This window comes from Heloderma suspectum, chromosome 2 (assembly GCF_057233095.1).
Source record: "Heloderma suspectum isolate Gila_16-S chromosome 2, 16-S_ref, whole genome shotgun sequence".
Lineage (NCBI taxonomy): Eukaryota > Metazoa > Chordata > Lepidosauria > Squamata > Helodermatidae > Heloderma > Heloderma suspectum.
This window is the reverse complement of record NC_139459.1, coordinates 347,516,230-347,528,691: the sequence shown is the minus strand read 5'-3', so window position 1 is coordinate 347,528,691 and position 12,462 is coordinate 347,516,230. Positions and strand designations below refer to the sequence as shown.

Genomic DNA, 12,462 nt, shown 5'->3' with positions numbered 1-12,462 from the left:
GGTCCTCCCTCCTGATGTGGGTACATCAGGCCACATAATAGTAGGGCCAGCCCTGGCTGGCTTTGGTTTCTGCAGGAAATCCTATGGCAATGTGAATTCCCCTAGACCTCTGATGGAGAGCGGGAATATGTTGGGCGTGTTAGTACTGTGGACCCTCATCTTATGTTCTGCCTGCATATATGTGTGTAAATAAATCTTATATCGCAGAAATGCCACACGTCTCCAGTGACCTCCTTCTAAGGAAACTGAACCCCTGAAACTTCTCACTACTCAAAAGTGGGGTACTTGTGCATAACGCTATCTATATACAGTCAAAGAGACCTCTTGCTGTTTTAGTTGAGATACGTGGGGGACTCTTCAGTTTGCACTCGTGGCAGATGACAGCACTCATTTTCAAGCAGTGTCTGGATGTGGTTGTTGGGTGGATGCAGGCTAGTAATAGGCTGAAGTGGAATCCTGATAAGACACAAGAGATGCTGAGGGGGAGACCTCATTTTTTGTTTACTTAATTTATATCTCACCTTTCCTTCAAGGACCCCAAGGTGGTGTACATGATCCCCCTCCTCTCCGTTTTATCCTCACAACAACCCTGTGAGGTAGGTTATGCTGAGAGTTAGTGACTGGCCCACAGTCACCCAGTGAACATGTTTATGGCCGAGTGGGACTAGAACCCAGGTCTCCCAATTCCTGTCCAACACTCTAATCACTGCACCACAATGGTGTTGTAAGGTCCACATGTTGAAAGAAACTGTTGTGTTTTGTTGTGTTTTTTCAAATGCTGATAGTTTTGGGGTTGTTTATGATCAGAGATATTATACTTTTAGTTGCTTCTATATTTTATTGTGGTTGTAATATTTTTATGAGCCTCCTTAAGTATATGGAATGGGAGGACAGACATATTTAAGGAAAGTTCAGAAGGAGTGTTTTACAATGTAATTATTAGGGCTGTGAACAGAAAAATATGTTTGCCTCAGAACCCACCTGGTTGGCTCAGACAGGAGGCCACCTCAGCTCAGAGCCTCAGATTAATATCATACTTAAGCTTGGATCTGAGGCAGAGCCTTGCCTCAGTTTCTTTTCTGAAGCCTCAAATGTTTTCCACATTGATTATAATGGGAAGGTCAACAAACTCTTTAACTTTTTAATTTTTTTGGCAGAAATGGATGACAATTTCAGGACTAGTTGCCCTTCTGTGGGGATGAAATTTGCCAAAAAGAAATCCGTGCAGGAGTTTTTGTGTTGGTTACCTTTAAATCTTGAGGTGTTTAAAAAAGAGATTTCCTACCTTCTCTCTGGTTTTGCATGAACACAACAATTTGCATAAATGTAACAATGACTATGCTAAAGCCTTTGATTGTGTGGAAACTCTGGCAAATTCTGAAAGAGATGGGGGTACCAGACCACCTTACCTGTCTCCTGAGAAACCTGTACGAGGGTCAAGAAGCAACAGCAAGAATCAGACATGGAACAACCGATTGGTTCAAAATTGGGAAAGGAGTACGACAAGGCTGCATATTGTCGCCCTGCTTATTTAACTTATATGCAGAGTACAACATGAGAAACGCCGGGTTGGATGAATCACAGGTCGGAATTAAGATTGCAGGGAGAATTATCAACAACCTCCGATATGCAGATGATACCACCCTAATGGCAGAAAGCGAAGAGGATCTCAAGAGCCTCTTGTTGAGAGTGAAAGAGGAGAGTGCAAAAGCTGGTTTGAAACTCAACATTAAAAAAACGAAGATCATGGCATCTGGCCCCATCACTTCCTGGCATATGGAAGGGGAAGAAATGGAAGCAGTGACAGATTTTATTTTCTTGGGCTCCAAGATCACCGCAGACGGTGACTGTAGCCATGAAATTAAAAGACGCTTGCTCCTTGGGAGGAAAGCTATGGCAAACCTAGACAGCATAGTAAGAAGCAGAGACATCACCTTGCCGACAAAGGTCTGTCTAATCAAAGCTATGGTTTTCCCAGTAGTAACGTATGGCTGTGAGAGCTGGACTATAAGGAAGGCTGAGCGCCGAAGAATTGATGCTTTCGAACTGTGGTGCTGGAGAAGACTCTTACGAGTCCCCTGGACTGCAAGGAGGTCCAATCAGTCCATCCTAAAGGAAATCAACCCTGAGTGCTCATTGGAAGGACAGATACTGAAGCTGAAGCTCCAATATTTTGGCCACCTAATGCGAAGAGAAAACTCTCTGGAAAAGACCCTGATGCTGGGAAAGACTGAAGGCAAAAGGAGAAGGGGACGGCAGAGGATGAGATGGCTAGATAGCATCACTGATGCAATGAATATGGACTTGAGCACACTCCGGGAGAGAGCGCAGGACAGGAAGGCCTGGCGTGCTATGGTCCATGGGGTCATGAAGAGTCGGACATGACTGAACGACTGAACAACAACAAAACGAAGAAAGTAGAGGTGCCTCTAGGTAAGTTCCTTGTAAAATTTTCAGAAGGATAGGTGCAGGATTAGGGCGCCTCACTTCACTCTCCAAAAGCCATGTTCTCTGCTGCAGACTATGGCCGTTCGACCTGCAGTGCTACTAGCTGCCGAGCAGCCACGTGATGTCTGTGTTATCTTATTATCTTGCCTGATTGGCCAGTGCGATGGCAGTGGCACCCATTGAGCAAGCAAAAGGAATGGACCCTCCCATCTGCAAGGGACTATGAATGAATTTCTGGGTTTTAAAAATATTTTCTTGCTTTTACAGGGAGGGGTTTGTATCCCACAAGTACCCTCCAGAAAACTCACTATTGCCAAATTGAACTATCTGCCTATATGTGGCATTCACACACATCAAAACGACGCTACCAGGCTGCTGGGGGAAGACAGAGAAGCCATTAGGAGAGGCTCTCTTCACACCTTGGTTTTTTAGCAGGATCGTTCTTCTTTAATCACTGGTTTCGCTGGAGCTTTAAACGACACTTTGAGGCAGGGACACAAATGGCATAGCGGCCGCCATTTGCATCCCTGCCTTTTGCCGTGATAGGCTACGTAAATACTTACATAGCCTATCATGGCCTAAGGCACGGACGCAAATGGTGGCTGGCATAGGGGCTGCCATTTGTGTCTGCAGCGCGGCAGAAGCGGCTGGAAGATGACCCGGAGGCGCCGCCAGAGCCACCAGGTAGGTCCGTTCCGGGGACATTTCGTGGGGTGGCGGGGGGGGGCTCCATTCCGCCACGGACTCCGGGGGCCCGGATTCTAAAGAATCTGGCCTCACTGGAGTCCGTGGCGGAATTCTCCAATATCCCTAGTTGTTTAGGGGCTAAATAACCCAGCAGTTAACCCATGGTTTGTTGTTCGGTTTACCACTGGGTTGTTTAAAGCCACAGGCAGGTAATTGGCCACTATGTGGCCAGAATGCTGAACTAGATGGACCCTTGGCCTGATTCAGGATGGCTCTTCTTCTGAGTGCACTCTCCCCCAGGCAGGCTGCCATAGAGTGCCACCATGCCATTGGTCTCACTGGTGCTCCGGATGCTCCACAGGTAGGCACTGCTGCAGACAAGCCCTGAGCAAGGGCCCTTCGCTGTCAGCTCCAGCAGCCATGCGCAGGTGTGACAGGGCCAGCGAAGCCAAAATCAAAGTAAACGAAGAACCTACACAGGAACGTATTTTCTGCTGGTGGCCTTGATTCTGGCCAGCGTACGATTTGTGGGCTAAGGGAAACAACAGATATCATCATCATGGCAATCACTCGTGACTGAGTAAGACTGTCTTCCAGAGACAGAGTCTTAGCAGTGGGTCTGCAGGTGGCTGTGAAGGCCAATTCTGGATCCACACAGCCTCCCACAGTGAGGACGTAGGTTTCCAGGTGGAAGGCGGTCACGGAGAGTGTTTGCTTGACATGCCTTCCGCACCCTTCGGGATTGCTTGGCCTACAGGGTAGAGGAGTCTTTTCTTTCTGAGCTGCTTTGTTGTTTATTCGTCCAGTCGCTTCCGACTGTTTGTGACTTCATGGGCCAGCCCACGCCAGAGCTTCCTGTCGGCTGTCGCCACGCCCAGCTCCCCCAAGGTCGAGTCCGTCTCCTCCAGAATATCATCCATCCATCTTGCCCTTCCTTTGGCCTTCCACTTTCCCTAGCATCAGCGTCTTCTCCAGGGTGTCCTGTCTTCTCATGATGTGGCCAAAGTACTTCAGTTTTGCCTTTCATATCCTTCCCTCAAGGGAGCAGTCTGGCTTCATTTCCTGGAGTATGGACTGGTTTGATCTTCTTGCAGTCCAAGGCACTCTCAGAATTTTCCTCCAGCACCACAGTTCAAAAGCATCTATCTTCCTTCGCTCAGCCTCCCTTATGGTCCAGCTCTCGCGGCCATAGGTGGGGAACTGCGCCTTTAAATTTAGAGGCTGTGCTTCAGAATAAAGGGCTTCGGGGCGCCCCCTCGAAGGCTTAATGGGGTTTTCCTCCGAGCCACGAACTATTTGCGGCCAGTAGGTGGCGGAGACAGGGCCTCTTTAAAGCCTTGCCGCTGCAGCAATGCTGGATTTCAGCGCTAGAAAAAGGGGCCAGGGAGGCAGGAAAGGGCCCCGCCTCCCCGGCAGCCGCGGCAGGAGGGCCTCGGCTCTCTCGCTCAAGGTGCGTTTTTGTGAGGTTGCGGTCGCCGCCGGCGCGCTTTTGCTTCCCAGTCGAACTTGAGCGGCAACACCGCGCCCAAGAGGGGCTGGGGCTGCTCGGCCTCCAGCGCGGCAGGGCAGAAGGGCTGGGGCCGGCCTTCTCAGCGCTGCGCAGCCGCCGTCTCCGCTCTCTTGCCGGGGCGCTGCCCAGCTTCCCTGGGCGAGCAGGGGAGCGTGCCTCCGCTGCTTGCCCGCTTTTGTCTGCCGCCCACCATCCGGGAGTCAGCCCCTCGGCCAAATGCATCTAGAAAACAGCCCTCGGTCCCCCTCCGTCAGGGGTCTGGCGACCACACTAGCAATGCCCGGGGCGGGGGGGCGTCGTTGGACCTGAGCCCTGGCTCTCTTTCCCGCGGGGCGGGTCTATCCCTTGGAGCCCTACGCGTCAGCTGGCGGCAATGGAAGGATTTTTCTCAGCTTCCTTGACGTGCAGCGAGCAATTTTCAAGGGGGATTGCAGCTGGGGTAGGAAGGGGCACCCTCCTTTCCCTATATACTACAACAAAGACTGAAGGCAAAAGGAGAAGGGGACGGCAGAGGATGAGATGGCTAGATAGCATCACGGATGCAATGAATATGGACTTGAGCACGCTCCGGGAGAGAGCGCATGACAGGAGGGCCTGGCGTGCTGTGGTCCATGGGGTCACGAAGAGTCGGACACGACTGAACGACTGAACAACAACAACAACCCATCCACCCCATCCCTCCTGCATGACAACGAAACGTAGGGGAAAATACCTTCCATTGGTGGTGGTGGTGGTTCAGTCCTTAAGTCATGTCCGACTCTTCGTGACCCCGTGGACCATAGCACGCCAGGCCTTCCTGTCCTGCGCTCTCTCCCAGAGCGTGCTCAAGTTCATGTTCATTGCATCGGTGATGCTATCCAACCATCACATCCTCTGCCGTCCCCTTCTCCTTTTGCCTTCAATCTTTCCCAGCATCAGAGTCTTTTCCAGTGACTTTCCTCTTCGCATTAGGTGGCCGAAAAATGGCTTTTTTCCGCTTAAGCTTAATTTCCATGCAGGGGCTGGGGGAGAATTTCATGGGGATAGCAGTTGGGGAGGGAAAGCTTTGTGGCTCCCCCAGATCACCCCTCCACGTGGCAATTAAGTTTAGAAAGAAAAAAAAAAACTGGCCTTGGCTGAGCTCTTAAATATTGTCTCCTATAAATGAAAGTCCCATCTATTTCCAGCACAGTTCTGCCATTATTTCTCATCATGCTTCTGTCTCCAGGAGCACCATGCCCAAGCGAAGGTCTGTTTGCTCACTGCAAAAGCTGTGTCTGAAGAAAGTGGCTATGACTATGCAGCACATCTGGGACAAGGATAAGACGGACAATGACCTGCAGCAGTACCATGTTCCGTGCACCGAGGGGCCATTTAGCGAGCTGGGTGAGAGACGTGTGATAGGTGGTGGGGGAATGGGCCAAAACAAATGCCCGCCTCTCACAGGCCTGGCCTGTAGCAGAACAGCCATCTTTTTTTACTGCATCGCATACTGTAAGGCAATCTGGGCAAGTGCTGGAGCAATCAGATGGTCGCTATGCCACATGGCCAGTTGCAGCGTGCATCTCTGAGCCCTTCTAGCAGCACATACAGGTGTTCCTTGGACCCTGTCACATGGGAAGGGTGGAAAGAAAAACCAGCAGGTAGCAACATGTAGCAGTGTGAACTTTGCCATGCATTTAGCAAGCAAGCGCTGCTTGTGAGTGGGTTGAGGATCAGTGTGCGACGCTGCTGGGGGAAAGGCTGCAGGAGTTGGGAAAACTGGGGGAAGTGTAGAGGAGAACTGCAGAAATATAGTTCTTTCGTCCCTGCTTGACTTGACCGTGGTGCAGCAGCAGTCTGAATAGAGTGGGAGCACCACTACCACTGAGCGCAAGCTGGGCAGCAAACATGCTTGCATCCCAAAATACCTTTGGGACCACCAGGTCCGCATGATCCAAGAGCAGCATCCCAGCATCCTCTTTGCAAGGGACCCTGGCCTACTTCTGTTGGGACATGTGCTAGATTTTCGCTCTTCTGCTCCCTTGACACCCAAGGAAGTTCAGGACCAGCCCAAATTTGTAGTCCGTGCATCTGGCTACATAAGTTGGGCGGGGCAGGAGGGTCGACTTCTATGCAGCTGCATGCACAGGCAGATCTGTGTGCTAAAGAATTTCTAGCATTCCAGACCATTGGCCATGCTGGCTGTGGCTGATGGGAGCTGAAGTCCAAAACATCAGGAGAATGCCAGGTTGGGGAAGGGTATCTCCAGGAGATAGATAAACAGATAGATAGATCTCCAAATGGGAACACAATCCATGCTACAGGCAACATCTGGGCTGGGAACGGGAAAGGAACAGGCAAGCCAGCCAGAGAAAGGGGGGCCCTTCTCCCTGTCATGTGGATGCTGCTGTCTCTGGCTGTTTCACATCCAGCATAGATCGACATAGTGGGTGCACAAAGGGGGAGTTCTCTCATTCACATGCCCTCATCTCCACCAGACCCATTTGTCCCAGTAGGAAAGGCATCAGAGGAGAGAAATTCCTGTGCCTCATGCAACTTGCTAATCCCCATCCTTTCAAGAAATAAAAAGATGCTGGCTATGTTGGAGTGGGAGAGAGCCCAGCCCTCCCTGGAGATGCTGGGGACTGAACCTGGGACCTTTGGCATGCAAGCCATGTGCTCTACAACTGAGCCACAGCCCCTCCAGCATTCTTTGGGGTTCCAGAATTAGTCTAGGAGCTGCCCCTTTTTGACCACTAGTGTGTAAAGCACAGGTGTTCAGTGTGGTGTAGTGGTTAGAGCAGCTTTCCACAACTTGGTTTCCTACCTGATGTGTTAGAGTACAGTTCCCACCAGCCTCACCCAGCATGGTCAACAGGGGTCCAAAACATCTGGAGGGCACCAGGTTGGGGAAGACTGTGTTAGTGTGTTGGACTAAGTCTGGAGAGACCCAGGTTCAATGTCCTGCTCTGCCTGAGGCTCCCTAGATGATCATGGGCCAGTCATTCTCTTGCAGCTGAACCCACCTCTCAGGGTGGCTGTGAGGATGAAAGTGGGGCGGGGCGGGAGAACTACTTATGCTGACTTGAGCTCCTTGGAGGAAAGGTGAGGTATAAATGCTCTAAATAAAATAAGAGACTGTCCTGGCAACTCTCTAGTTCCCCATTCCGCAGTTTGTCCTTGGCTCCAAAGCTTCAGAGAAGGCTATCTGCCTAAGGCTGTTCCTCCCAGCATTCAAGGCTTTGAGTGATCAACTGGGTGTTTTCTCTCCACCTAGCTGGCTTCCTTGTCCACGACTTGCTCCAGTTAATGGGAGAGAGCCAGTACCTGAACTGTGCCATGCTGTACTTGCTGCTTCTGCCGCAGCTGACGGAGCTGAACTTGAGCATCTGCCCAGAGCTCATCAGCAAGGACATGGCCCACCTCATCATGCTGCGCTGCAAGGTAAGGCAAGCCAAGTTTATTGTAATATAGCGATCAGCCATTGTACACCAAACATTAACACTAATGAAACATGCCTAAGCAATGGCGCTCCAGAAGAAGGAAAATCCTAAAGTTGTTTCATATCGCACACATGGCACAATAAATGTAGCTGTTCTAAATGTTACATATTTTAGGTAAATTAACAAATACATGGGGGATTATCAAAGTAACCTCTGTCCTCCTCAGGAAGCCTCCTCCATTCTTAAGATGCCCTTCCCAATTTTCCAAGGGAAAATTGTATTCCCTTGAATACAGTTTCAAGAAATGTATTACATCCCATAGTTTACCCCACTCCTCTCCCCTCGCATCCACCAGGACTGTGAAGCAGCAATAATTGAAGCCCTGCTCCCCGCGTTAGTTACTGTAGTGTGCTAATGCAACATTGCACAGTTGTGTGATTATGGGACTCTGAATCAGCAGTTTTGAAGCCCTGCTCCCCACCTGAGTTACTGCCCCAGTACAATTCAATTCTGACTGTCACGCTTATGTGACATTGCACAGTTGTGAAATTACAGGACTGTGAAGTAGCAATGTTGTAATGCAAAGTAAAATTAGGGTTATGATTGGCATAGTGAAAGGATGGTATCTCATGGTTTCATTCTGCCTGCTGGTTGGAAGGGTGCCTTGCACAGTGAAACATTTCAGATGGGGAGTTGCCTTAGTGCCCTACTGCAAAACAACAGAGAGTGAAGATGTTGATCCTCTAGACGTTTTTGAACTGTAACTCCTGTAACCCCCTCACCATTGGCGATGATGGCTAGGACCTAGGGGAGTTGCAGTTCAACAACATCTGGACACCCCTTGACAAAGAGACCTGTGGCATGTTAATGATTATTTAATTAACTGTAGGATGAAGGGTGAGGATCCATTTCTTTTCCCTGGTCCCATAAGGCAGAATTGAGAGTGCATCATTTTCATACATGACCAGCCATTTGTGTAAATCACCAGCTGTTTGCTCACTGACTGCCTTTTTCTTTTTCCTGAGACAGAATCTGTCCTTGCTGGATCTCCAGGAGTGCAAGCAGATCCCTGCAGAGACTCTGGCTGATCTGGTGAAAGGTTTGCCAGGTCTCACAAAACTTGACCTCTCGGACACCCAGTGCGACACGCAAGTGTTGTCGGCTTTGGGCTCTTGCTGTCAGCGCCTTCGTGATCTGGACATCTCTGGCTGCCACAGGGCTTCTCCAGCTTCCCTCCTCCATTTGGCCTATGATCCCAGTGTGGATTCCTTCCGCTGCCTGACATTACAGAGGCTCGTGATTGGTGGGCAGAATCCCATCCTGCCCAGCCCGGATCAGGTTTGGTCTTTGGCTCTGGCTTTCATTCTCCTGGCATTGCCCAGCCTGAAGGTTGTGGTCCATGACTTTGTTGCAGAGGCTCTCTGTCTGATCCACCATCAGCAGTTTGACAGCACACGGATTGCCCCTGGGTTTCCCTCTCTAGAGGAAGTGGCACGCTGCAGGATGCCCACCTACATGAATGAGGAGATCTCCAGACTCACATTGCCACTGAAGGAAATATTTCTGAAGAACGAGGCCTTTTTGCCTGTGGTCTGTGCTGTGTGCCCAAACTTGGCAACTGTGACTGTATTGCTACACTTTAGCCTGGGCCAAACCTTCTTCTCATGGCGTCACCTCACCCACCTGACAGTAATTTGTGGGGGAAGCAGGGACCTGAGGGAGCTTTTGCCTGTGGCAACAAGCCTGGGGGCCCAGCTTGAATCCCTCTCATTCAGTGGCTTTTCCTTCGAAGATAAGCTGTCCTTCCACACCCTCCTGAGCTATTGCCTGAATCTCGAGAAACTTAGTGCTTCCCTCCTTCCTCCATTGAGGGGTACCTGTGACAGGGAGCCAGACATTGAGGCCTTGGGCTGGGAGTTCAGCCTCACTCCCCTCGAATTTTCTAACCTTTGTGAATTTTTTCTACTGCCCTCCGACCTGGATGACCCCCTACCTTCCCAGCATGCAGTGGTGTTGAGAGCAAGCCTTGTATCCCTGCTGAAACATTCCCCATGCCTGCAAAGCTTGGAGTTGTTTTGCCTGCCTTTCTCCCTGGACGAGGTGTTTGAGGAGGTGTTAGAACCCCCTGGCACTGCCCTGCTACACCTCCGCAAGCTCTTCCTGCTCCAAGACGAGGTGTCCATTCGTGCCATCCACCTGCTCTTGTCCTCAGACAATCAACTGAGCTTCCTTAGCTTGGAGACATGCCCAAACATCTCTGAGACGGACTATAATGAGTTCCTCGGGATAATCAGCAGGGAGGGCTTTGAGCTGCATATCGTGTGGCGGTGAAAAGCCCTCCTCTCATAGCATGGAATGGCCATTCCGTTTGTGTTAGGGCCAAGACAGGGACTGTGTCAATAAAGTTCATTTTTATAATGCACGTTTTGCCTCTGGACTACATTAAGAGTGCTGAAAGAGTAGGATCTTTCCAAGTGCAGAGTGTGTGTGTGTGTGTGTGTGTGTGTGTGTCTGTATGCTGTGTCAAGAGAGGCCGTTGCATACTGGGCTTGCTACACTCTTAAATCCTTCTCTACCTTCCAGTGCCATCATCTAAAAAGAGTCCTGCTGGATCAGACCATGGGTCCTCCTTGTCCAGCATCCTGTTCACCACCGTGGCCAACCGGGTGCCTCTGGGAAACAAGCAAATGGGACATGGAGGCAACCAACTGCCCTCTTCCGCTGTTGTACCTAAGTGACATGTATTCAGAGGCATGCTGCCTTCTTCCTGGAGGTAACATATAGTTCCAATCTTGGAGGTAGCATATAGCCTTATGACTAATAGCTACTGAAAGCCTTATCCTCCGTGAATTTGACTAACCCCCTTTTAAAACCAACTAAACCAGTAGCTGTTACTACATCTTCGTGTACAGTCTCTATCTCAGAATTATGAGTTATTGATTGATCCATAGAGAGATGGTTTTTAATCAGGGTGCAGATGCCCCTATTTCTTTTGATCTTCATATCAACTGTTCTTATGGCCTATCTTCAAACTTTCCAAACTTTAACAAGAGGATTAGAAGATACAGCTATGCATTCATCTTGGTCAAGGAACGAGTCTGAGGTGGACTCCCACCTCAGAGATATTCAGAATACTGAGGTGCCTCAGATCAGAGGTGGTCCAAAGTTTCAGAACTACCTCAGAGCCTTGGGATTCTGAGGTGCTTTCCCCATCTATTTTCTGGTCTATATTACATGTGTTTTTAACCTCCCTTCAGCTCTCCATAAATGGAAGAGACCGATCGGGGAGGAGGCAGAGAAGAGGGATATAGTTCTGTGACTGATATGTCTAGATTCCAATCAGGGAATGATTTTCCCAGGGCTCTCTCTGCACCAGCACAAACACAAAGAAATTACCAGAAAAGGAAAAACTGATAAAAGCTTCTTTAACACAAATATAGCTTCTTCCTCCCGATAGCATCTCCAACTTCCTCTGCCTTCCAACAGGTATTTCCTTACTCATTTTGTAGGGCAGGGGTGGGGGGCCTCAGGCTCAGCAGCCAAATCTGGCCCTCCTTGGGTCCCAATCCAGCCCTCTAGGGTGCCCCTGATGGGCCATGCCCTGTCTTCACCTGCTTTCCTCCAACCATTGATCGCTTGGTGGTTTCTTGGCTTTTGTGCAGTTTTGGTCGCCATTCTAAAAGGTTGAAATGCCTCTTCCAAGCCTGAGTTATTGGCAGGAAGAGTTTGAAGCGACGATAGGCTGGCATTTCTGCTAAGTTGTCACTTCTGTGTGTGCTGAATTAAAGGACCGTTGTGTTTGTGGTCTGCTGATTCTGCAGTTATTCCTTCTACCTATACAACAGGCTCCTGAAAGCTTCTCCAAAACTGAATTTGGCCCTCAGGCTGAAAGAGGTTCCTGACCCCTGCTGTAGGGCATCGCCACCCCAATTAGAAATCAGCACTGTATTCATCGATGGCCAAGCCAGGATACTTTCTGAAATCAAGAGAGCCAGTGTGGTGTAGTGGTTCGAGTGTTGGACTGGGAGCCGGGAGATCCAGGTTCTAGTACCCACTCGGCCTTGGAAGCTCTGGGTGACATTGGGTCAGTCACAGACTCTCAGCCCAACCTACCTCACAGGGTTGTTGTTGTGAGGATAACATGGAGAGGAAGAGGATTATGTAAGCCGCCTTGGGTTCCTTGGAGGAAAAAAGGCAGGTTATAAATGCAATGAATAAATATATAAAATAAACCCCCAGCTACTTTTTTTTCTTGTTTTTGTCATATTAAAATGGGCAAACTAATAAGTCCCAGGTAACCTTTCCAATTGTTTTAACATTTTAAATGTTTTAAGAAGTTTTAAAATTGTTGCATGATCTAGATGAAAATTTCATTGGGGATTTTATTTGGGCCAAAAAGTGACTCATAAATTT

The 12,462-nt window shown here is 49.5% G+C and overlaps 1 protein-coding gene across 2 annotated transcripts; it reads left to right on the top strand.

Annotated features, from left to right (window-relative positions):
* Nucleotides 1–4,442: 4,442 nt before the first annotated feature.
* LOC146355411 (uncharacterized) lies at nt 4,443–10,549 on the top strand. 2 transcript variants are annotated; one of them, XM_084830603.1, is made up of 4 exons: nt 4,443–5,244; nt 5,817–6,010; nt 7,884–8,050; nt 9,079–10,549. In XM_084830603.1, exons 2-4 carry the CDS (start codon nt 5,860–5,862, stop codon nt 10,378–10,380), a joined length of 1,620 nt encoding a protein of 539 aa, XP_084686729.1. In that variant the 5' UTR covers nt 4,443–5,244; nt 5,817–5,859; the 3' UTR covers nt 10,381–10,549. The 2 variants fall into 2 exon arrangements, with proteins under 2 accessions (XP_084686729.1, XP_084686730.1); XM_084830604.1 differs by having other exon boundaries at nt 4,449–4,585; nt 5,853–6,010.
* Nucleotides 10,550–12,462: the final 1,913 nt, after the last annotated feature.